The sequence below is a fragment of the Mya arenaria genome, chromosome 7, assembly GCF_026914265.1.
Source record: "Mya arenaria isolate MELC-2E11 chromosome 7, ASM2691426v1".
Classification (NCBI taxonomy): domain Eukaryota; kingdom Metazoa; phylum Mollusca; class Bivalvia; order Myida; family Myidae; genus Mya; species Mya arenaria.
Genome location: NC_069128.1, coordinates 12,127,030 through 12,153,505, shown reverse-complemented (window position 1 = coordinate 12,153,505; position 26,476 = coordinate 12,127,030). Strand labels below are relative to the sequence as shown.

At 37.6% G+C, this 26,476-nt stretch overlaps 1 protein-coding gene across 1 annotated transcript in view; it reads left to right on the top strand.

Moving 5' to 3' along the window:
- The window catches only part of LOC128240919 (uncharacterized), a 92,099-nt gene extending 66,832 nt beyond the window's left edge, over window positions 1-25,267 (top strand). The window contains exons 55-95 of the mRNA XM_052957913.1: window positions 174-366; window positions 655-865; window positions 1,071-3,012; window positions 3,182-3,460; window positions 3,880-3,992; window positions 4,265-4,512; window positions 4,660-4,819; window positions 5,045-5,329; window positions 5,548-6,461; window positions 6,722-6,824; window positions 9,037-9,206; window positions 9,705-9,848; window positions 10,157-10,307; window positions 10,543-10,611; window positions 11,022-11,309; window positions 11,582-11,769; window positions 12,912-13,019; window positions 13,720-13,858; window positions 14,287-14,385; window positions 14,902-15,008; window positions 15,165-15,369; window positions 15,822-15,937; window positions 16,990-17,194; window positions 17,689-17,810; window positions 17,948-18,152; window positions 18,316-18,402; window positions 18,642-18,763; window positions 18,889-19,093; window positions 19,281-19,405; window positions 19,702-19,906; window positions 20,002-20,058; window positions 20,560-20,883; window positions 21,115-21,177; window positions 21,507-21,731; window positions 21,943-21,989; window positions 22,329-22,466; window positions 22,688-22,795; window positions 23,353-23,436; window positions 23,925-24,059; window positions 24,479-24,530; window positions 24,670-25,267. Of these exons, the coding sequence (XP_052813873.1) occupies window positions 174-366; window positions 655-865; window positions 1,071-3,012; window positions 3,182-3,460; window positions 3,880-3,992; window positions 4,265-4,512; window positions 4,660-4,819; window positions 5,045-5,329; window positions 5,548-6,461; window positions 6,722-6,824; window positions 9,037-9,206; window positions 9,705-9,848; window positions 10,157-10,307; window positions 10,543-10,611; window positions 11,022-11,309; window positions 11,582-11,769; window positions 12,912-13,019; window positions 13,720-13,858; window positions 14,287-14,385; window positions 14,902-15,008; window positions 15,165-15,369; window positions 15,822-15,937; window positions 16,990-17,194; window positions 17,689-17,810; window positions 17,948-18,152; window positions 18,316-18,402; window positions 18,642-18,763; window positions 18,889-19,093; window positions 19,281-19,405; window positions 19,702-19,906; window positions 20,002-20,058; window positions 20,560-20,883; window positions 21,115-21,177; window positions 21,507-21,731; window positions 21,943-21,989; window positions 22,329-22,466; window positions 22,688-22,795; window positions 23,353-23,436; window positions 23,925-24,059; window positions 24,479-24,530; window positions 24,670-25,004 (9,076 nt within the window). The 3' untranslated portion in view covers window positions 25,005-25,267. The remainder of the gene's footprint in view (window positions 1-173; window positions 367-654; window positions 866-1,070; window positions 3,013-3,181; window positions 3,461-3,879; window positions 3,993-4,264; window positions 4,513-4,659; window positions 4,820-5,044; window positions 5,330-5,547; window positions 6,462-6,721; window positions 6,825-9,036; window positions 9,207-9,704; window positions 9,849-10,156; window positions 10,308-10,542; window positions 10,612-11,021; window positions 11,310-11,581; window positions 11,770-12,911; window positions 13,020-13,719; window positions 13,859-14,286; window positions 14,386-14,901; window positions 15,009-15,164; window positions 15,370-15,821; window positions 15,938-16,989; window positions 17,195-17,688; window positions 17,811-17,947; window positions 18,153-18,315; window positions 18,403-18,641; window positions 18,764-18,888; window positions 19,094-19,280; window positions 19,406-19,701; window positions 19,907-20,001; window positions 20,059-20,559; window positions 20,884-21,114; window positions 21,178-21,506; window positions 21,732-21,942; window positions 21,990-22,328; window positions 22,467-22,687; window positions 22,796-23,352; window positions 23,437-23,924; window positions 24,060-24,478; window positions 24,531-24,669) is intronic.
- Window positions 25,268-26,476: the final 1,209 nt, after the last annotated feature.

Genomic DNA, 26,476 nt, shown 5'->3' with positions numbered 1-26,476 from the left:
ATCTCCATATAAGAATAATAAAAACTATTTGCAATGATGTGTTGACAAATATAAATCCTTTATTTAACGTACTTTAAATAAAACAAACGTTATGTAAACAAGAACTTTTTATAGCTTATCAAATTTGTGGAAATGACGAATTCGATCAACATTTCAGAACCAACTACAACAAGCCAAACCACCGATGGTACCGGAACCGGAACGTTCAGTCCAAAGGTACCCGGTCAGAACACGCCGACGGTGACACCACCCGGCGGAAGCACAGCCACACCCACTGCGGTCCCCACTACCGTCTGTGCCACAACAACACGCTGGAGCAGTTGGATGAATCGGGACAAACCGACCACAGGAGAAGGGGATAAGGAGGTTAGGTCTACACATGTTTTTTTTTTATTAATATTGTTATGTTTGTCGTTATTTGAATGATTGTTTAAATGATTTTGAAGCCACGCATTCAGATTTACAAAAACTAACTTACAATGGGATATAGTGATATAGATTGGTTACTCCTTTGTGTCTGTATATTAATAAAATATGTACAATTTTCTGTATAATTACAGATCATTTTTGTCAAGTTGTTTTTATTAAGAATTGTGATATATCGTATTAGAATGTCAATTACCCTGGTTGTGAACATGTTAACCTTTTTAATAGGTAATGACCGGTGAAGAAAAACAGAAGTTCTGTCCAAGTGGCGCGATTGCGACAGTGGAATGTGCTTCAATCGATGGTGTACCGTCTTACCAGAGTATGGACATAGTGGACTGTAACCCGATTACTGGAGTCTTCTGTGATAACAGTGTGAATATGGGAATGTGTTCAGACTACATGATTCGGTACCAGTGTGAGGAGACAACATGTACAGGTACACGTTTACCTATAGACTTACAGTGCATGTGGAACAAATGACGCCTAAATGGTATCAATAAGATGTGCACACATGTTTGCCATACATGTTTACTCATTAATACAAAATGGAATTATAAGTATTTAAGTTATAGTATAATTCAACTTCTGTAGAGTGTTTACAACCTAACGCCCTATTTCATGTTTTACATAAACAAATACAGGACCTACCCTGCCACCAACTACACAGAGCCAGTCCACACTCACTACTCCACAGTTCTCTCGCACAACCACATCTCCAGGACAAGGCGGAAAACTGACAACGTATACACATAAAGGGACAACGCATACAGGAACGGTATCCACTTTCAAACCGCCAAAGTTTGCCTCGTCTACAGCCCACCCAAACACGTCTGGAAACAAAACACCAACACAGTCACCGTCGTTGATATGTGAAACAAAAAAGCGTTGGTCTATGTGGATTGACAGAAGAACACCTGGAATCAATGCGACTGGTGATCACGAATACATGACAACCACGGAGCTCCAACGATTTTGCGCTAGAGGAACAATTAGTGGTGTTGAATGCCAAACCTTTGATGGTACCAATTTCGATAAAACTCCAGACTTTGTGACTTGCACTATGGAAAACGGTCTTATATGTGACGGGGCAGAGAACTTTCCGATAACCTGCATGGACTATAAAATGCGATATGAATGCATAGAAGAAATATGTCAAACGCCAACTGGCCTTCCTACAAGTGCTGCAGGTACACCAACAGCCCATCTATCGAGTGTCACTGGAGGTGTTCCAACTGTAAGACCATCTGGATCCTATACAGGAACCACGACATTGCAACCACCAGGTCTAACGGGTGAGCCAACGGCCAATCCCCAAATAGCAACAGGCGGAGTTCCCACTGAAACCCCTAAGCGTTCTAACACTGAAATCCCAACAATGCACCCAACGGGGGTTTCCGGAGAGCCAACAGCCCTTCCACCGAATTCATCAGGCGGGGTACCCACTCTTACCCCTAAGGAATCTAACACTGGAACTCCAACAATGCACCCTACGGGAGTTTCCGGTGAGCCAACGGACCATCCACCGAATTCATCAGGCGGAGTACCCACTCTTAACCCTAAGGAATCTAACACTGGTACTCCAACAATGCACCCAACGGGAGTTTCCGGTGAGCCAACGGCCCTTTTACCGAATTCATCAGGCGGGGTACCCACTCTTACCCCTAAGGAATCTAACACTGGTACTCCAACAATGCACCCTACGGGAATTTCCGGTGAGACAACAGCCCTTCCACCGAATTCATCAGGCGGAGTACCCACTCTTACCCCTAAGGAATCTAACACTGGTACTCCAACAATGCACCCTACGGGAATTTCCGGTGAGCCAACGGCCCTTCCACCGAATTCATCAGGCGGGGTACCCACTCTTACCCCTAAGGAATCTAACACTGGAACTCCAACAATGCACCCAATGGGAGTTTCCGGTGAGCCAACGGACCATCCACCGAATTCATCAGGCGGGGTACCCACTCTTACCCCTAAAGAATCTAACACTGGTACTCCAACAATGCACCCAACGGGAGTTTCCGGTGAGCCAACGGCCCTTCCACCGAATTCATCAGGCGGAGTACCCACTCTTACCCCTAAAGAATCTAACACTGGTACTCCAACAATGCACCCTACGGGAATTTCCGGTGAGCCAACGGCCCTTCCACCGAAATCATCAGGCGGGGTACCCACTCTTACCCCTAAAGAATCTAACACTGGAACTTCAACAATGCACCCTACTGGAGTTTCTGGTGAACCAACGGCCCATCTATCAACCGGCCGTACTGGTATACCATCCGTCAATCGCTGTACACAGAGTCATTGGAGCTCATGGATTAACAGAGATAACCCTAACATTGGTGTCGGCGACTACGAAAGTATGACTGACAAAGAGAAGGCTGATTTCTGTATTGGTGGCAATATCAAGAGTATTGAGTGCGTCACAACCGACGGGGTTGCTTCCTACAGCTCCGGAGAAATAATGTCATGTACGCTTCTTAACGGATTTTCTTGCAACAATCAACATAATGCTCCGGTCCCTTGCAGTGACTACAAAATCCGATACTTCTGCCTGTGTGAAGGTATGTTCACATTCGTGTGATTAGTGAAACTTAGAAGTCAAATTATGCGTTATGCAAACTCTTCAATGGTATTTTAAATGTTATTGTAAGAGAACATATTAGTAGTCCGTTATTAATGTTTTGAAATACATATTATAAAAGACATTTTGAATAATCTCTGTTTTAGAAACCTCTTCTACCACAAGTGTTAAACCCACATCTACCATTCCGTTTAACGGTACGCTACCCCCGACCCTGCATCTGACATGCGGCTGGTCTCCGTGGCTAAATGGTGATAGACCAAATTTCGGATCCGCAGATGCAGGCGACCTCGAAACAATAGGGTCTCTTAAAACCAAGTTTGGTCTCTGCAAGAATATCGTTGACATTTCATGCCGGGTTGCTGGTACGGACACATTGGCTGATGCTGCAGGACAGACGGAGGTGCTTTGTGATTCGGTGAATGGACTGCGTTGCTACAACAGGTACTTGCACGAATGACCAACTTGTAAGAGGCAGAGTATATTTAATCAAGCATGAACTTGCAGATAATCTCAATGCATTGCCAGACCTAAGGACGATACTAGCAGCCATTCAAAACAACTTGCACCATTTTCTTGACAGTTCTTAAGCATAACAAGCTTGAGCTTATATTTCATAAACAAAAATAAATTTTAGTTATTTTACAAGATTAAACATTAATCATCGTGATTATCGTGAAGTTTTTTTTTTGTTTTTTGTTTTTTTTTTTTAATTTCAACACCTCTTTATAGTGTTAATATTACATTATTTAAACCGAAAAAACCTCCAGCCAACACAGTAACCAAATACCTACCCTTCAATTATGTCACACTGACAGATGTTTGTACAAATGCGTACCTTGTTGTTATTCTCCTCCTTACAGAGACCAGCAGGGAGGAATGTGCTACGACTACGAGGTCAGTGTGCTCTGCTGGGCTGCTGAATGTTCCCAACAGGTCACTCCAACATTAGTGACGGGAGCCAATAGAACCACTGGTAAGCTACATAAATTCCATTAAGCCAAGTCTTCGACAGAATAACAATTCCTTTTGATAAAAACAATGATGCAAGTGCTGCTAGGGACAATCTCGTTTTAAGATAAAGATGGTAGGTCAATAGATATATACACAAACAACCGAACTGAGAATACAAAACCCTCGATTAAATTGATTTTTCTGTGAACGGTGTGTTATTTTTTTATCATATTAATATTAATACATGATTTGTATTTTAAATTATCTGGCATTCATAATGTGCGTAACTACTAGTATCACAATTTACAGTCGTATGCCCACCTGGCGAGGTCTGGGAATCATGTGCACAGAACTGCAGCGATCTCTGTGAAAGTTACGCCCAGTCGACCGGCCTGTGTAACTCGGAAAATCCGTGCGTACCAATGTGCAGGAACCCAATCGTTAAGCATAAATGCGCCCTCGGTGAACTGCTTAAGGACAAGAATACTTGTGTGGCAAAGCAGATGTGTCCTTGCATCAAACCGGACGGTTCCGTTGCGCAGGTATGTCAAATTTAAATATTACAATACACATGCAAACATATAAAAACACATTCAGAGGCTTCTAAATATGCTTTTAAATATGAATCAAAAGTACAAAGGAAACATTTTATTAATCAGAGAATATAGATGAATGTTCACTTTTTGCAGGCATACGAGACATGGCCTAGCCCTACCGACAACTGCTCCCTGTGTCAGTGTTCGAACAATGAGATCAACTGCAAAACATATGAAAACTGTTATGCCATACCCCAGGCAACAACAACTACACTTATACCACCCATGTTGAACGGCAGCATCCCTACTATCCGTATGTTGATTTGTCCTCAATTTGATTTATACCACGGACATTTGGTACTACTACTACTACTACTACTACTACTACTTCTACTACTACTACTACTACTACTGTATCTCTGTTAATATCTGTTTCAAGAGTTTCAGTATTGAATTTGCAGATATTTGGCAATATAGCTACAGTGTAAGTGAAATGTCATAAAACGGGTGCTTTGTTATAAATGCGTCAATATTTCAGGGCCAATTATTACATATCCCGATTGCGGCTGGACTGCTTGGATCAACAGCGACAGACCATCGTATGGAAATGGCGATTTTGAGATTATCTCCAATATCCGCCGTTTACACCATTTCTGTGTTAGTCCTCTTCTTATTGAGTGCAGGGATATTCGTACCCACACCGCCGTGAAAGACGGGTCTCAGAAGGTCTCCTGTGATGTTACAACTGGATTGAAGTGCTTGAACACGGACAATGCGGGAGGATGTAACGACTATGAAATCAGATTCTTTTGTCCATGCGTTTGTAAGTTTCGTCGCTTCGTTTAAAAGATCGCGACAGTCTCAATGAACATTTTCACTATTGAATTGAATTGGAATAATTTTAAGAGCTATGTATGATTTGTGAAAATAACCTGTTGAACTACGCAAATTAAACATTCGTATATTATAATTTGTGTGGGTTAATTTTGTAAACAATTCGAAATCATTGCTAATAAATTACACAACGTTCTTTAATTTCAGCGACAACAGTTTCACCCAACCCAGGTTCGAATAGAACTCCAACACAGCATCCGATAAGCGCCTCAACCGGCTTTCCTAGTGAGAAACCAAATAGAAACTTCAACAAAACAACAACAAAACAACCCATGAGCGTATCTGGTGGAACTCCAACACTGAAACCAACGATGAATAATACTACTACCAACAGTCATTCAACAAAACAACCAGTGCATAGTGGAGTTACACCGACAATGTCACCAACGGCACCAGGCGTTGGTGTATCTACTGCTGGACCAGTCCTTTGCGGTTGGACGACTTGGATGGACGGGCATAAGCCTGATGCTTCCACAGGCGAATCTGAAACGTTTTCAGAACTGAGAACTATATACCAGTTCTGCAAAGACATTGATATCCAGGGCATTGAATGTAGGGTAAAAGATACGCATGCAATGATCAATCAAACAGACCAAGTTAATGTCATGTGTACCATTGCATCTGGTGGTTTAATGTGCTTCGGCTTCGAACAGCCAACAGGCCGGTGCTTGGACTACGAAATCCGTATTTTCTGTGAACCAGCGGGACAGGTTTGTTCTGGTACATCAACTGGCAAACCATCAGCCGGCAGTTCCAGCCTTACACCAACATTGCCACCACCTGAGCACACAAACGGCTCCCCAACAAACAAACCACCTGGAATGTCAGCCAAATTGCCCACCGCTTTCCCAACGGGAATGTCAACTAAATTGCCCACAGCTCACCCACCAAGCAAATGCGTAGATAAATGGTCGCCTTGGATAAACAGAGACACACAGCCAGACGGAAAGGAGCATGAACACATGAATGCGACAGAAAAGGCGACATTCTGTGTCGACGGCAGGGTGTCTGGAATCGAGTGTATGACCATCGATAACATTGCTAGCTACAGTTCTGGCGAGGTATGAATGCAAATCGTCGGTGAATGTTTATTTTCTTGAATGATAACCTAGCGACAAACTTATGAGAGGAACACTTAAGTAATTGTGATTGAATAAAAAGTGTTAAACAGTTAAATGTTTTAGAAATAAATATATGTATGATTTTACACATTTTCATTAATGCTTTCATATCTACCCTTATTAACATAATTATGGTATAATAAACGTTTTCAACTCGTGTAAAATGCAACGAAATATGAGATTTTCATTTCTAACCATAGATCCTTGAATGCTCCATGGAAAATGGACTTATCTGTGAGGACGCTGTGAACGCACCAATTCCATGCAGTGATTACAAAGTCAGATACCACTGTGAATGTCCAGGTAATTTACTGCATACTATTTTTGGATAAACACATGGTGAATGTTATGAAAGATATATGAATAACTTAGTTCCTATCTTAGATACTACTCTTTGTTTAAATCTAACTGAAATTATGAATGATATGTTATTCACAAACATGCGTGTAATTTAATATGTGTACATGATTGATGAATTGATGTAATACTGTTAAATTTGAAATAATATAAATCTATTTACTGCCATAGTAATGCCCACATGAACAGATGTGTCTTAACGTGTTAAATGCATGTATCATCATTATTATATTCTTATTTGTGTTGTCTTACAGCCCTTATTCCGACTAATCCGCCAACAACGGTCACCGTTCCCTACAGTAAGAACTATTCTCTTTACACTCCTCTTGTGCTTTTTTATGCCCCCTTTTGAAAAAAGTGGGGTATATTGTTTTGCACATGTCGGTCGGTCGGTCGGTCGGTCGGTCGGTCTGTCTGTCTGTCGGTCGGTCGGAATACCAAATGGTTTCCGATCAATAACTTGAGAACGCTTTGACCGAGGGACCTCATACTTGGTATGTGTATTGGTCATCACCAGCAGATGAACCCTATTGATTTTGAGGTCAGTGGGTCAAAGGTCAAGGTCAGTGTGACCTTTACATGAAAAACGGTTTCCGATCAATAACTTGAGAACGCTTTGACCCAGGAACCTCATACTTGGTAGGTGTATTGGTCATGACCAGCAGATGAACCCTATTGATTTTGAGGTCAGTGGGTCAAAGGTCAAGGTCAGTGTGACCTTAACATGAAAAACGGTTTCCGATCAATAACTTGAGAACGCTTTGACCCAGGGACCTCATACTAGGTAGGCTTATTGGTCATGACCAGCAGATGAACCCTATTGATTTTGAGGTCAGTGGGTCAAAGGTCAAGGTCAGTGTGACTGTAAGCTGAAAAAAGGTTTTCTGATTGTCCATATTTTTTCTTATTCCCTGCTGCTGAGAGGATACATTTTATCTGCAAATATCAGTCATCATCTGAACATGATTTAAAACTGTACCTACCTACTGTCCTAACACTTTGAATGGTCATAACCTTAAAACTGCATCAAAGGCATCCAATGTCAATGACAAATCAGCTTTCATTTCGGTCCATGCATATTTCGTTAAATTGTCCAAATAATCCTGACGACATGGCGCTCAGGGGGGGCATAATGTTTGACAAACATCTCTTGTTATATGAACACACGATCTTTCATGCTTGCATTGATATTTCGAACATATTTCAGCATAAGATAATGTGTGTAATAATAAACATATACACGTTTGTAATTATGGTTTATCTGGGTATCAAATTATTCGGTCAGTACATAGATACTCTTTAAGTCCTACCAACTTCACAAACCGTGCAATTACCAAATTATTTCATACATCGATGAAACGCAATTCTAAAACAACCAATCCTAAAAACAAATATTACTTTCCTAATATATAATCTTAGGATACGACTTGTAAGTGAAATTGCGTTTCAAAACGTGTGAAAATCTATCTATTTATTGTTCGTCTTTGTCTTTGTTATCTTAAGCTACATGTTAACAAGAAAATAGCCTCGCAAATGTTAAAAATGGGATCGCCTATCTCTTAAGGATGTTCTTAAGGAACTGGAAGTTATTGTTTCCTATTTCTAAAGAAAGACTTCCGTTTCCTTTCATTCCGATCGCGTTTCGCTGAAAAGTCCAGAAAACTGAGGAGAAATAATTGCGCACGGGAAGTTTGTATTCTGGTTTCTTGTCATAGCGATTTGGGTTTAATGCAATATCAGTAAGAACCACTTGTTTAGAGTCGTGTGCAGTCAAATGATCGGGAACGGAATTCAGTTGGTTTGCATGTCTTAATGGTGTGTGTGTTATGTTATATAAATAATAATAGCTTGTTTCCAGTCGTGTGTAGTCATATGATTGAGTACTGGGTATAATGTTGACTTGTTTTTTGTCCTAAAATAATTAAATTTTGAATAGCATTACAAATGTTTTGGGATAAACATAGCATATTCGGTCTCAATTTTAAAGAGTTGGTTTCATGCAAAACCTATTATTCGAATTCTTGATAATGTTTTCTCATTGAAACAAGCCATTTGTTTTATATTTGACAAGCAATTATTCGTTTCGATGTCATAAACGAATCGTTTATGCTTAACATTATGCTTTTGTATTGTATAATGTAAAGAGTTTCATATTAAGTTCCCCCAGTCGTTTGTCGTGAGAAAATGGGAATGGAAAACGGGCATATTGTGACCAACATGATCAGTGTCTCCTCATCTCGAGACGGCAACCTTAACCCAGCCTCTGCCCGACTTAACAGCCACGGCGCATGGACACCAAACCATAACGATCAGAAACAGTATATCCAGGTATGCTCTTATTCGTATGGTCTTCCACCAGTTTAATCGATGTCAGTTATTATGTACGGTCAACGCCAGGTTTAAATACGAAGTGTCTGCTCGCATCAACAGCTTAAGCCGTAGGGACGTCTAACCATAAGAAAAGCACTAAGTGGCAAGACCATTTACAAAACAATGTGTTTCACAATGGAACAATTACCATTGTCTTCATCAAATTGCTTGCAATGACACACATAAAAACTAAGGGTACAATTTTTGAAACCCCTACTATAAACAGACTAGCGACATATGGACCTGAGTTAATATATTCCTATACTAGTGGTTACCAGACGTATTTGTTATGTGCAATATAGTCACAAAACGATTATATTTATAGATTCTATGCTTCGGAATAACAACGATACTAGCGATTAGGTCGTGCCATATGATAATATGATTAAATATTATCAATATATGATAATTATATATAATTTTATATATATGTATTGACTACCGATCTAATTACAGGTGAACTTCCTGAAGCCCATGCTGCTGACAGGAATAATCACACAGGGACGCGAGAACAGCGGTTCGTATGTGACATCATACAAAGTTCTCTTCTCTAATGACGGCTTCATTTGGTCACCATACCAGGATTTTGGACAAGACAAGGTAAATGCAAACTTTTCTTCCAAATTTTAAAATTCTATATCTTTATTTGTTTAGAACTTCCAACAAGCTAACATATCTCCGGATCACAGAATTCAGCAAAATGAATGACGATTTTGGGTAATCGATTCAATACTATCACAAGTTTAAACACACAAATAAAATCAAACGCAACAGAATTCTAAAAAAATCTAAAATACACATCTATTATAACAATGTTTTAATTGGATGTGATTGATATGATTAACAAGCAAGCTAAATTATGTTGTTTACGACACTTACGATATGACGTACACTATTTTTGTTTCAAGATTTTTTCCGGCAACAACAACTCCGGATCAATGGCTACCAACTGGTTTGAACATCCGATCAGAGGGCAGTACATTCGAGTTGTGCCGCTCACCTGGAAGGGAGTTATTGCCATGAGGATGGAACTTCTTGGCTGTTACGAAGGTTACCCAAGTAGGCATATTAAGTTTTACTTTAACTACTATATCATTGATGATGGCTGCAAATGCCTATTATGATGCAAATCAGTAAGCATCAATATTTGATGTTACAAACCAAGAAGCTCTGTTTAAAGGGCCTGGTGATTACAAGCGGCTTTGTTTTACTTTGAGGTTTTCTTTCTTTTTAACTAAATAGAAAAATAAAATGGTAACTTTTCAGTCTTTCATTATATTATACTTATTTTTAGGTGTCACGACCGTACCTCAACCAACTTTCACTCAATCAGTTGTTACACCAAATACACCACCGACTGTTTGTGAGTATCATACTTTATTTTTACAACGTAGAAATAAAATGTGAATGAATTCAACAGTCGTAGCAACAAAGAGAAATTCAAACATGTCATTTATACCATGGTGGGTGCATGTTTTACAGCAGATCATACCTATTATGTGCTTAATACACATTCAATTTTGCATTTAATAAACCTTCTAATTTGCATTTAATTTGATCGAGAAGTGTACGTCTAACATTAAATAAAAAACACCATTACTTATCTTTAGTAAAGATAGTTTCGAAAATGATACTTCGGAACCCCGAAACGCATACTGATAATTAAAACAATAGTTTCCTTTTACTGACCATACATACCATTTTAATTAAAACGATAAAATGTTATTTTTTATGATATGTTCAGTGACTCTTTTACTTGTTTCATACTTAAAGCGAACAGCTGTATCTTCTGGGATGTCTGGGTCAATGAAGGTCATCTTACTTTGACCTCGGGCGGAGACTCCGAGCCAATATCCGCACTCCAATCCTTGTCTGAACGGTGCACAACTCCAATCATGATTGATTGCGTCCGGGCCAGCGACGAGCTTCCGTATGACCAGGCTGGCCAGAAGGTCAAGTGCGATCTCTGGAATGGACTACAGTGCTTTAATGCGGACAATTCTCCACTGTGCTACGACTACAAGGCTAGATTAGGTTGCCTGAAGAACACAACAGAATGTTGTGAGTACTAACGCTTTGATTTGATTAATAACATTATACCTCATGTCAGAAATAGAACAAGAAAACTGTTTTATTCTTTATTAAATTGTCTATATTTTGATATCAATACTAATAATACGATATTATTGATGTTGAAAAATCAATAATTATCGGATTGTAAGTGAGCGATTCAACATTTCACTCCTTATGTTATATTCAGTCTCTGTAAGACAATTCTGGAAAAATGAAAAATATCCAATTTATATTTTCCACTTTTTTCTTTCACACACAAGTGAACTCAGTCAGTACCACTCAACCCGGCACGACGAGCACTGTCAACAAACGGGTTCTCCTGTGCTTCGAAGGTTTGGATATCTCCGCCTGTCCCAAGGATGGCTGTGCAGATGGACTCTACTGTGATGGTCGCCAGTGTGTCACCAAGGACAAGTGCCCATGTTTGGTGGATGGACAGATTCTCATGGTAATGGTTGATATAAGTAGTTCTGACACATTGAATAATTCAAATAGAACAAATAACTGAGAGGATTCATATTGATTTCTGTTTTGAATTGAAATTTCTTCAAGACTGTCATAAATAACACAGGTAGTTTTTCTATGATCGCGAGTGAAATAAAATTTAATCTTTATCTGAAATCAACATTTTACAAGCTTTTTTTATACTTGATTTTAATTCCCCTCACTCGAAGTATTTCTGCTGATGACGTAAAATTTTACTGTCTATTTCCGGTTCGAAAATGAAAAAAATCCATTTGTTATGCAGTTTTATATTTACACGCTTTTAAGTGCAAACCTTCTATGAACATTCATCAACAACTTTTATATATGCATCTATGTTTAAAATAATAGTAGTTTATGCACGCAATCACTTTTAAGTTGAATTGGACACGAATGACTAAATAGCTACACTGGTCGCCATTTTTTGAATAACAATTTGAAAATCGAACGAGTTAGCAAAACAATGGCGGATAACAGGGATTACAAGTTAGTTAAATGATACATTGGTATTCAATAATCTCTCACTGTCAGGGACCAGTCTGATTAGCTTGAAGACGAGTCCTTTTCCAGATAAAGTTATCCTGAAAATCACGCTAAGTTGTTGAAAAAAGTTAAACGATTTTTCAAAAAAAAGAAGAAGATAAATGATTCAACATCGAATTTCTGTTTTAGTAGTTGTTTTTTTGTCTGTATTTTGTTTCGAATGAAAGCAAATGTTTATAAAACATTCATCTTCAAAGTTCAAAAACGATTTTTTTTCTCCAAATTTATCTTTTTGATAACTTCTGCAACCTTTTTAAATATCAAATTATTATTTTGGCAATGATGTCTTGTTTAAATGTCTTGTGTTTTGTTTTGATCAAGGGAAATATACGACAATGGATTTTAAATGTAGTTCTTAAAATTAATCCCCCCTTCTTTTTTGCAGTGAAAATATTAAAATAATAATTTTACTGTTGTTACTACACTGTTTAAACTCATATTATCTTTAAAAAGCACAAAAGAAACATTTTAATTCAATAATGCTTTGATGACAAATGTTCAGGGTTTTATTAAAGCATTTGCAAGTTTCGTCTTCAAGTAGAGGTTACCATTGATCTGTTACAGTCTGGAGGATTCAAGGAGAGGTCCAACTGTGAAACGTGCCAATGTATCGCTGGCGAAGTAAATTGCGAACCAAAAAAATGTTCGCCTTGTCTCCAGGGATTCTCGTTGGTAAGTAAAATGGTGTTGACTCAGTCTCGTTTAGATATATTTCACGCTTAAACAAGCACAGTATCCAAAACATTAAGAAGTTACCCTGGTAAGGACTAATGGGTAAAATACACGGATCAGAGATACATCCAACGTTCAAACACCTCAAGCACACCGAACATCAGAAAAGCTTCTGAAATAAAACGAGTCAGCATCCAATCATCTTGCATGCTTGTGGTTTCATTCACCTGATATTGGATAATGATTGTTTATGGTTTGTTATTTGGTACTTAGAAACAAAACAAATGCGTTATCTATAAAATCAAAGCTGGAGTAACTGGTAACCTCAACAGTTGCTTATGACGATATTTTAATAATTGTGTGGCCCCTTGTCTCTTTTTTAAGTATTTACCAAATATTATAATAACCAATGTTCCATTGATTAATATAATTTGTATTTAATGACAGAGTATTGCCGGCGGGAGATAAATTATTAGTTATGTATAATGCAATTATAAGTTTGATAATGGCAGAATTTACAATATATATATATATATATATATATATATATATATATATATATATATATATATATATATTGCTGTCATTCCGTATTTTCTATACCATAACAATCCGCCATCCAGCAACACATGTAATTGTAGTTCTATGATATTTTTTTTGCAAACAAAAAGAATCCAATTATGATATTATTTCCTCCAAGGTTATTAACAAGACAACCTGTGAATGCTCATGTCGGTCTTGCCCTCCGGGCGAGTTCCGGTGCGGAAATGGAGAGTGTATCCCGCAGGAGAGACGATGTGATGGAATCATCGACTGTATTGATGATGAAGTTGGTTGTGGTGAGTGTGATATTTTCTTGGAATGCTTTAAGTATGAATGAGTGAACGTTTATTTTTATATGAAGTAAAATATGAACCCCATTCCATAATAACTTTGCAAGTATTTTTTCACAGAGGCAGTTCTATCAACCGAATGTCACTGTAGCTTTTTATTTAGGTACTTGATTAAACAGCTCAATCCTATACAACTTTTATCAGTTAATTCGACCGTTGCATGTTTCTTTTTGTCCAGTTTATAAATCAGCGGAACACATACATGGTGTTCCTTTCATGAATTTGGACCTCTATACAACAGTCGTTCATGGACCATAATAATCATAGTGCATGCCGGTTTCCGTATATTTGGTTTCTCGATGTATTATACGATGTGGTTATTATAATGAGCGTTCTTTTAACGTATTCACTGTATAGAAAACGATCTCTTTCAGTGTCCACTCCGATGTTTACACCACCCGTATACGCGACTGCTACACCAACCCTCCCACCCAAATCAATAGGCACTGGCCAACCTACTGCTATACCACCAGGTGGATCGACAGGAAACCCACTCCTTGGTATGGACTTTTTTAAAATACATATTCAGAGAAAAATAATTACGTTTTGTATGCTTAATTTTGCTTTTAACTTTAGCTTAGCTTCGTTTTGTAAAGGTAACATCCTCGGTATGCAAGGACCATACCCTCGCTTGCATAATCCTGTGGTGTATGTGGAAAAATGTTCCGTTGCTAGTTTTTGTATGAACAAATTTGAATATTGCATGATTTATCAAATGATACGTTCATAAGTACAATGTTATTTGATAACTGTTAATTTAGAATAAACACTTTAGGAGTAATTTTTTGCATTTATTAAATTCATTGACTCGCGTCTGCTAGTGCATACCAGGTTATTAGACCTAGCAGTATTGATATGAACTTTACCTCTCCCACAATTTAGCGGCTCAGCTGTAGAAATTCATGGTTCTCTTGGCAATATATGCTGCCTATTTATTGAATAGACAATTATTTTTGTAAACACATGCATCAATATATCTTATTTCTTAGTCAACGGCACATCACCCACAGCCACGTTTGCCCCAGTTCAGTGCAATAGTCAATGGACATCTTGGATCAACACGGATACTCCGGACACAGGCGATGGAGATAGGGAGGTACTGTTTTTTGGTTGTAAAACGTAAATCCTTGTGACCTGAGTGAATGTTACACTTTGCCTCAATAGGCCTTAACTTATATCTGAGATCGGACATGGAATGTTTTGAAGAGTTGTCGTTTAAATGAAGGTCACACACTATTTGGATACATTTCAGTCCTGGACAGCTGCACAGAAAGCTGCTTTTTGTCCAAACGGAAAGGTTTCCCGTATCGAGTGCATGACGTCTGACGGTATTGCATCCTACAGCTCCGGTGAAATCATGCAGTGTACTGTTGAAGGTGGAGCTGTTTGCCTAACCGCTGACAATGCACCTATGCCATGCAGTGACTTTAAGATCAGATACTTCTGCGATTGCAATGGTACGGAGGTTTTAATACAAAAAAATCAATATTAACAACATCAAATTATTAATAATTTCCTTTTAGTAATTCTTAAATGGCGCCTTGGTTCATTACTCTCAAAACAATAAGATAAATAGGTAACTTATATATCATTCATAAACTTGACATTTTGTAGCGATCCCGACGTTGAATCCGCCTAAAGTATCTGGAGGCGTACCGACAGTAACTCAAACTAGCGGAAGGACACGATTTACAAACATTGGTATGACTTTCGTTAACTGTATGCATTATTGTTTTGTTCAGATTATGGTTTTGTTACAGACAACATTAAAAGATACGATATATATTAATTAATAAAACGACAATAACTGAAAATAACTATAGCCAGATATTCAGAATAATATTCAATGGATATGTTTATCTATGCTCAAGCGTATGTATATTATTTAATTGATGATTTACATCTTCAGGTTCGACCAAATCCATGCAAGAACAAATATCTACTGCAGGCCCTGGTCAGTGTACTAGGGGTTGGTCATCTTGGATTAACACAGATACCCCTGATAGTGATGATGGAGACAGAGAGGTTAAACGTTTATTAACTTTGTAGAGTCATAATATTGGCACATATTCACGTTCTGAACCTGCGAGTCAAAGGTTTAGATATGAGGAATTGCGAATCCTCTAAACCACAAAAGTTCTTTACAGCTTAGTTAAGCTTGTTATTTTTAATGCGTATTGCATTTTTAACAAACAATGAACACGTTGCAGAAAATATTACAATCAAATTAAAAAAGTACTTTTGAGTCTTCAGTCTTAGGTGCTCTGAATTGTTTCCCTCCGTCTGCAGATAAAGTTGGGATCTCTAATCATTGAAGTACTTGGGGTTTACCTTTTCGTTTTTTATTGTAATTTGTTTTATTGATAAGTTTCCTCAAGTTAATGCATACTTTGATAAGATTTACCTTGTGCGTTTTATCTTTATTAAGAATTGTTGGGATAAGAGTGAGGTTTGTGCACATAAACTGGTTTAAACCCCCAGTAAATTTACATTTTACTGACAGTTCCAAGGCGGTACCTAGCAATTCTTGATAAACATACCAATTATATATATATATATAAGTATTTATGCACTGTGTTGTTTGTATAGTTTTGTGCTGTTCTATGTTTCTTGTTTGTGAATTTGTGTTCTATGTCTTTGGCGTTTGCCCATTGCCACTAAACCGTGTTTATGTTTAAACATTTTGCTACTGAGCATGTTTCTGTAGCTTTTTGCAAATATATTAAACAAACTCTTAGAATATACGTGAAGATCTGTTCTGGCCAAGTCCAAAGTAGTAAGAGTAACAACTTACGGGTTTGACATACAATGTAATTTTATTCTGAATGGTTATGTTTAGACACGACATTACTGTATAATTCTGGGGTGTTATCAATACGCAACTTTAGTCAAACTTATTGTCTTACACTATTGGCTCCATTCATTGAATTCATCCGTTATTTATAGCACGCGATCCAAATGGCTACATCGCTCACATATTAAAGTAAGACCAATATTAAAAGTTACCAATTCATCAACGCAATTCCGTTGGTATTTGTTTCTTGTAGTTTAAACAAGATCTCAATATTTCTTTGCAGTCCTGGACAGCAGCCGGGAAAGCTGCCTTCTGTCCATATGGCAAGATATCCCGTATCGAATGCAGGACGATCGACGACATCGCATCTTACAGCTCCGGAGAAATCATGCAGTGTACCATTGAGGAAGGAGCTGTCTGTTTAAACAATGACAACTTCCCCATACCGTGCAGTGACTACAAGATCAAATATTTCTGCGAATGTGCAGGTATGAGAAACAAATGTATAAATATTTTAATTCTATGATAGTATGTGTTGATGTGTTGTGTCAGTCATGATGTATTCGTATTTGACACTTGGTCGCTTAAAATACATTGGTACGTCTAAAACCCTTGATTCCGAATTTCGATCTAATCACTTTATCATCAATTATAGTATCTCCGACGTTGCACCCAACTGGCGCATCTGGGGGTATACCGACAGTTACTCCACCTGGCGTAATATCACAGACTCCCAACCTTGGTAGGACCTTTTATATACTTTTTGTCTAGTGAATACATTGAGAAGGTTTGGATTAAATATCAAATTGCAATATGAAATAAAAGATCGAAGCACACTAACAATAGTTATATAGTATTCGATCACAGTATATTTAGCATATTAAGTCCCATGGATATATATCAAGGATTGCTGTTCATCTGTTTAAATGCGGCTTTACCTGCATTTTCATAATGTCGTACCACATTAATGCACGTGTTACAGTTTCTGGTTCGACCACCTCATTGCCCGGACAAGTGACCACTGGTGTCCCAGTCCAGTGTTCTAGCAACTGGTCATCGTGGATCAACACAGACACTCCCGATAGTGGCGATGGAGACAGAGAAGTATGTATATGACTTTCGTTGACCTGGCTTGTTGTTAATCGTTAAATACTCTTTTTCTTTTGTCATCGTTTAAAGTTTAACTGACAGCAACATATAAATTGCCATAGGATAATTATCCTTCTTATTTTACCATTCAGTCCTGGACAGCTGCCCAGAAAGCTGCATTCTGCCCATATGGCAAGATATCCCGTATCGAGTGCAGGACGATAGACGACATCGCATCTTACAGCTCCGGAGAAATCATGCAGTGTACCATTGAGGAAGGAGCTGTCTGTTTAAACAATGACAACTTCCCTGTACCGTGCAGTGACTACAAGATCAAATACTTCTGCGAATGTGCTGGTATAATAACCAACCGTATAAAGATCATTATTCTAAGATAGTTGTGTGATGTGTTGTTTTAGTCATGATGTATTCGTATTTGACACTTGGTCGATAATAAACATTGGTACGTCTAGAACCCTTCATTTGAATTTTGATCTAATCACTTTATCATCAATTATAGTGTCTCCGACGTTGCACCCAACTGGCACATCTGGGGGTATACCGACAGTTACTCCACCTGGCGTAAAAACACAGACTCCCAACCTTGGTAGGACCTTTGTTAACTTTATGTCTTGTGAATACATTGAGAAGGTTTGGATTAAATAACAAATGGAAAAATAAAATAAAAGATAGAAGCACACTTACAATAGCTAGACAATATTCGATTAAAATATATCTTACATGTTAAGTCCAATGGTTATATATCAAAGCTGGCTGTTCATCTGTTTAAAAGCGACTTGATCTGCTTTTCCATTATGTCGTACCACATTAATGCACGTGTTACAGTTCCTGGTTCGACTACCTCATTGCAAGGACAAGTGACCACTGGAGCTTCAGTCCAGTGTTCTAGCAACTGGTCATCGTGGATAAACACGGACACACCCGATAGTGGCGATGGAGACAGAGAAGTATTTATATGACTTTTATTGTACTGACTAGTAAGTTGATAAATCAAACTTTCCATTGTCATCATCTAAACTTGCACCGATAGTAACTGGCTGAGGATTACTATCCATGTTCTTTTGTCCTTCAGTCCTGGACGGCCGCCCAGACGGCTGCATTCTGCCCATATGGCAAGATATCCCGTATCGAGTGCAGGACGATCGACGACATAGCATCATACAGTTCGGGAGAAATAATGCAGTGTACCATTGAGGGAGGAGCTGTCTGTTTAAACAATAACAACTTCCCTGTACCGTGCAGTGACTACAAAATCAGATACTACTGTGAATGCACTGGTGAGCCATTTCTGATGTTTGAGTCCATCTGTTTTAGTTTAGCTTAGTTTAGTTTAAATAAGTTATTGTGAAGTAACCATACACTAAATTATTTATTTATTATATCATTAACAGATATGTCCACTCAAAGGGTAGCCCATTACCCTTATAATAGTAAATTACAATTCAATCTGTCTTTTTAATTTAGACTCTGGTGCAAGTACTTCAACCAGTCACGGACAAGTGACCACTGGTGCGCCTGTCCAGTGTACTAGCACTTGGTCATCGTGGATTAACACGGATACCCCTTACAGTAACGACGGAGACAGGGAGGTTAGTATTTAGTCAAAATCAACAATATATTGGAGAGCAATTGTGTTTATAAACTCTTAATCACCAATTACCCTACGCTGTGATCTGTTTGACGAGCAGAGATAATCCCTGCTTAACGTACACAAATTGCTGAATTTTATGTAAAAGTGTGTCTGTACGTGATATGCGCGGTGGCAGTGATCACTGTACGAGAAAGGATAGTTACTGCTGTGTTGAGTTTGATATTGATTTCGCGCTAGTAACCTCCTTTTGGTTGTATAATACCATGAGTGCTCAAATAAGTTCTTTTCACTCAGACTTGGTCGGCCGCCCAAAAAGCTGCTTTCTGTCCGCATGGCAATATTACCCGTATCGAGTGCAGGACAACGGACGATATCGTATCTTACAGTTCAGGGGAAATCATGCAGTGTAGCATTGAGGGCGGAGCTGTCTGTTTGAATGATGATAACTTCCCTGTACCGTGCAGTGACTACAAGATCAAATACTTCTGTGAATGTACAGGTGGGTGATATATGTCACTATATTTGCCAGTTGAACTGACATAGTTCCAGCTTTTATTGTTTGAAGTACATAAAAATCTTCTTTGTTTTTTTTAGCCGAACCAACATTACCACCACCTATAGGACAATCGCCAAGGACAACCACAATGGGAAGTAAGTGTACAAAGATCCATGAATGCGAACTGGTCAAGCAATACAGATGGTATAATTTTCTATTTAGCATTAGTTTTGTTTATAAGATGTGTTGCCTATTTTATTTTCATAGTTTTAGAGAATCATTAAATTTACGAGTAAGATTTATAAGACACCAATTTCAAGACAATACGCATTGAGAATTTAATTTAAAGAGTAAAGTTAATTTCATTATTTTCAAATTTGTTGAATTACATTAAAAGTTCAATTAAGCTGTCTGTCGATTTTTTTAATTGATTTTCATCCGAACATCCTTTCAATATAAGTTGGTTCATCAGTTGAGAGATATTTTAGCCTACAGTTTCTACTGCTCAGTCGATAAAATCACCAAATTTACTTCTAATGACAAAGCCTAGTAGCTTTTATTCAACCAAGTTTCAATGGACCAATACCAATCTAAAGCTGAAAAAGGGACACAGCATACACAAGACAACAATCTGTTAAATGTATTAACTATTTTAGGGCCGCCAACTATCCGAACCACGCACACTCACGGCGGGCCATCGATCGTTCCTTGCCTTACGCGGTGGTCAAGGTGGATTAACCGGGACCAGCCAGACAGTGGAAGAGGTGATATTGAGAAGATGAACGCTCATGAACTAAATGTGTTCTGTCCCGAAGGACGTATCAAGGGTATCGAATGTTTTACAGTCAACGGAACCGCGTCTTACAAAAGTGAGGAAATGTTGTCATGCTCCATCAACAACGGATTTGAATGTTTAAATGACAACAACTTTCCAATTCCATGCAGTGACTACAAGATTCGATACTACTGTGACTGCGAAGGTATATATTTAAAGGCAATCTACAAGTGTAACGATTCACTGTCATGTACTGGTATATAATTATACGTACAGTGCATGTTGTTATCCTAACTTAACAAGCGTCTACCATTATATGTTTAAGTGCACAATGTCATGATAATTGTTCGATTTGGTATGCCTAGCACTTTGTTATCGTTTCATTCATGATGGATTATAACAAGTATTTTAACTAACAATTTATAATTCACTCCAGTGTCTCCGTTCATTTCAACCCCACACGGGCCAGTAATGCAAAACCGAAACACGCCAGTTCCAGGTATGGTGCCTGCAATTGCAGTCATATTATAATTTGATGTGTGTAGAGGTTTTTTTTCTTTAAATCGTGAAACATAAGTATCGTCTTTGTGTCAGTCTAAATTTATTTTAAAATGTTTATGTTACTACGTTTGTGTATGCGGTAAGTCCTAAGTGTTTCTAGTCAATATGGCCTGCGCATATGTCATTAAGATAATGATTAGTTGTAAGAGAATGACATAAGCATAATGGTATTTATGCAATTTTAAAAAAAACTGCTATTTTATGTACTATGTTAGACCAAATTGTTTCAGTCTATTATGTAACCTACACATTGCTCGTATTATCAAGCAATTAAGCCCCCGTGCATACCGGAGAAGTGTCTTCCGATGGTGAAGCCAGTTTTGAAAGAAGGGGAGGAGCTTCAGACAGTGATAGACGCGAACGGGTGCTGCTTCAAGCACATAGTCGTGTGTAAGCCGAACCTATGTGCCCCGCCAATACTCAACTGCCCCGCTCCAATGTCACTTGAACCAGCCGTTGGAGAGTCTGATTGCTGTCTTACGTACAGATGCAGTGAGTAGCGCTCATTTATAACCAGTAATTATATTAAAATTGTTATTGTGAGTTTAAAAACATCGTTTATTAATTGGTCAGAGAGTGAGGTTTCATCGTATGTGTTAGGCGTGTGTCGTACCAAAAGTGCATGCTCATATATAATTGACACTAAATATCATTATTGATAAACAATATTTGTCATTCCTCGTTTTCACGATTTTCTTTCCAGTGTGCCCTACCATTTGTCCAACAACGACGAAACCTGTTTGCAAACCGGTACATTCTTCCACTTAAATTACCTTCATCTATAATTGTGTAAACATAAATTCAACAAATGACCTAAAACATAAACATAACGACTAATTTGAATTCAAGAAATTGGTAACGGTATGCGAAAACTGGGCATTACTCTTAACACAGACATTCAAAATAGTTTCATTTATTTTCATAGCCGCATTTTGGAAGAAATTGAAGATTTGTTGAGTTTGCAAGAAGGGAGGAGTAACATCCTCAAGTATCGGCTTTTATAATCTTAAGGGTCAAGAGACCATTATCGTCGTATTGATAAAAGTTGCATGAACTGTACTGACCTTCTGGTTTATATTTTTATAAAAGGACCAAGACGCTGTTGAGATACAAACAAGATGTAACTGCACGTTGTTTGCATGTATGACGAAAATTCTCGTGTTTCCGCCACCGGGCCAGAACACGTGTCAATATAAACTAGCGGATAACACGACACAAACATATCAGGTACATGTGTTAACAGTACGTACGAAGCGTCAATGTGGTAACATCATATTTTCTATTTGTACCTTTTTATTTTACCTCAGTTGTATGTTAGAACCATATTTGTCAGACGAAATTGTCTATATCATCAAGCTGCTTTGTAGGCCAAATTAATACTTCACTGTAGTTGTCTAGCAGACGGGCTTAAATATCATGGTACAATCCATCCGATTTCTATATTTCAGACTGGACAGTCTTGGTCTGACGGCGTCTGTACCCACTGTGCATGCCTCGATAAAGGGGGCGTGGCCGACACTGTGTGTCAGAAGGAAACATGTCCTTCTTGTCCACAGGTAAAACTTCTTTAAAGCAATGTTTGCTAACGATAAAAAAACTGTACAATATACGATATCTGCCGAAATAAATGCCAAGTTGCTCGATGAAGATCTTTTGTTTTCGTCAATTCTGTGATAAAAAAACCCATGTAACCGTGACACAGAGAGGTAATTTTAGTTTTCAGAACAGTTTTCAGAACAGTTAAAAAAATGGGGGGGTTTTCTTCGGTTATTCAACAACCGGTATACTTGTGCATGCATTTTCTAAATTATGCTTGTATATGTTTCGTTCTTACCCTTATATAACGGATATTTGCTCTTGCCAATTTTCAGCTTATGTTTAATATTTCTGGTGTTTGACATTCGATTTGTCCCAGGTAACCTCATTTTAGCATTTGATTATAGCAGTAACGTAATGGTATCGAAAATCGGTAACCGCATATTTTTCTGAAGCTGTATAACACATTATAATTAAGCAGTATATATGATAACTATATTAAAGATTAAGCATTGACACAGATTAATAGCTTTTTGAAATTCCGGTCAATATATATAGGCCCTTTTATATGTTCTAGGGTTATAAAACTATTGCCCGACTGGACCAATGTTGCGGAGATTGCCAGCCAAATGGATGCATTAACAACGGAACTATTTACAAGGTTATCATATCCTTTCAGAATTTGAATATTAAAGAGAACATATTTAAGGCAATTTGATTTCTGTGATATCATAAATATTCGTATGACATTAATTTTCGTGGATTTCGTGGGTTGGCTTATCCACGAATCCAATATTCCAACGAAAACCTAACCTCTTATTCAGAAATCATACTGTATAAAAGGGTATACATGAATTCACATGCATGTTCATGGTCGCGGTTAACAATTTGTATGTACCTTTAAAATTGTTAATATAATTATTTACATAATTATATAATATAATGTATAACCCCAACGATAATACATTAAAATAATAATAATGATTTTATTATTATTATTATTATTATTATTATTATTATTATTATTATTATTATTATTATTATTTTATTATTTTTTATATTTTTTTATGGCATTTATGATTTTAAAACCACTATTTATTTATCTTACATGAAACGACTTGGTAAACATTATGTTCCCTTTCAAAACAGGACGGTGCTACAATGGAGACGTCAAAGAAATGCTACGACCAACTGTGCATCTTCGACGCGGAACTCGACATGTTCCTCGTGTCAGAGACCCACGTGCAATGTCCTGCCTACGAACAGCTGGCCGATTGCAAGGCGGTGAGTAGGCAATTTCCCTTCAAATGATGAAACAAGTTGCTTGCAATTATTTGATGGCCTTTAAAATGAAGTCCATAGTTTCCGGAATGGTTTCAATTGAAATACACGGGTTGACAAAACAATAAATGTGTAAGACTTCGGCCTCTGCAAACAATCACGCTCATAAAATCGTGTAAGATTATTTTATTTACATCGCTACATCAACTGGTCACAAAGCCACGTACTATTTTGGTTAAACCAGGTCAACCAGTGAGCATGTGATATTCCATGGTAGTTTTGTTTCTGTAGTTTTTCATATAAATATTAAATAATCGCTAAATTGTAGTTGTAATGTCAATGTTATAGGCAGCTGTCAATTGTTTTGATACTATATAAAAACAACGAGAAAACATTAACCTTAATTTTATGACTGATTACAGAACGAGGAAACATACGACGCCACAGGCTGTTGCATGAAATGTCTACCTGAACGTAAGTATATGACATTGTTATACTGGTAAAGCCAAATATACCAACAACAATGTCCGACAGCATTCTTCTACATTAAAAATCTACTGAACTACAAAAACCTTTCATATTACAACAAATACATCGATAATTGTAATTTCAGGTAACGTCACAAGCCATTCATGTCAGACATGCGCTCCACGGCTCGTTGTTGGAAACCCCAACGATACGATTGGCTACTTCACGATTATGGACAACATGGAAGTTTGCAAAAACGTTGAACCTATTCCCGACTTGCTTGAATGTTCAGGGTTCTGCAATTCGCGCTCTTCCTATAGTCATGTGATGCAGGGATTCACCGATAGTTGCAATTGTTGTCAGGCAACCGGAAGTGAAACAAGGAACGTGCAGCTTACGTGCAAGAATGGGAGAAAAATCACCAAGTCATATTCTGTGCCTAAATCGTGTGGCTGCAGTGCATGTTCTGGCGCGAAATAAGCTCGGGTAAAAGACACTAACTTGCACTTTACTTGACAATGTGTTAACACTGAACGGACTTCCAAAATGGACTTGATCGACTTTACAAGTGTATATTTTATTTATAAATTTCCATATCATAATGAAATAGCTTTTAGCGTAAGTAAACGTTTGTTATACATCTTGAGAGTAATTTCTTGTTGTAGTTATATTTAATTTACAAAGTAGGTACACATTTGTGTTGACCTGACCATTTTGTTGTGATTTGGAAATAAAGCATATCTTTGAAACATCGACTAGTTTTCTATCACAAACACCTTGTTAATACAACGAAAAAATGGTAGGAAAAGGAAAGCTAATACAACAACCGACAAGAGACATACTTTAATAAGAATCTTAGATTGATCGTAATCTAATATTTTTATATATAATTCGGTATGTATTCATTGAACATTTCATCTGATAGTCCAATCAAAACAACTAGATTTCACTTTCTTCTTAAATCAGAAATGTTAAATGAATACGGCCTCTGGTCACACGCAATAAAATTACATATGTACTGCATACAATACAAGCTATATGTAAATAACAAATGCAAATCTATACTTATATTCGAAACTGGAAGATATTATAGTTGACTTCTATAATGAGTTGAGTTGATCATCGTTAATGTCTTTACCCGCTACTTCAACATTTTAACGATAATTTGTGATAATGGGTTTTTGCACGAGGGAGATATTATCTTTTAGTCAGATCAATACAGCTTTCAAATCGTATGCGAATTGTACCAAATTTCATGTTAATATCCTTTATATGTTTTGAATCATCGCCAACGGTCAGTACTTTATAACAACACCAAGACTTTCACAGTACATGCTTCCACAAGTTTAACTCGATATATGTACTGGAAAAAATTGCTAATAAAAGCTATAGACATGTACCGATGCTTATATTAGTATGACGTGAAATAAGCGGTAAGTGAGAATATCTTAATCTTGGACAAATGTTCACGAAAAACAATTTCCTCTCCAATACATAACTATTTTGTTAATCAATGCAGTTGTGTACACTTTAATTGAACAATGTACCTCGAAATCCATAACAAGACAACCATCGTAAGAAAGGAATGGTCATCATATCAAACACCTAAGTCAAAGTCTCTCCACACCTCCTCAAATATTTTCAACTTCATTTCTCTCTTAGTCACATCCGCGGACAAAATGAGTCAAAGTCTCTCCACAGTTACTTCCATACTCTTTTAAATAGTTCTTACTTATTCACATCCGATTTCAAAATGAGTCACAGTCCATCCATAGCTACTAGCATATTCTGTAGAACAGTTCAACAATTTCATTTCTTCCGAATTCACATCCGCGGACAAAATGAGCTTCAGTTTCTTCACAGCTTCTTTCAACAATTTATTTTTTATCCTTATTCGAAGTCAAGAAGTCTCTCAAAACCTACCCCATACTCTGTCATTTCTTGCATAGTGT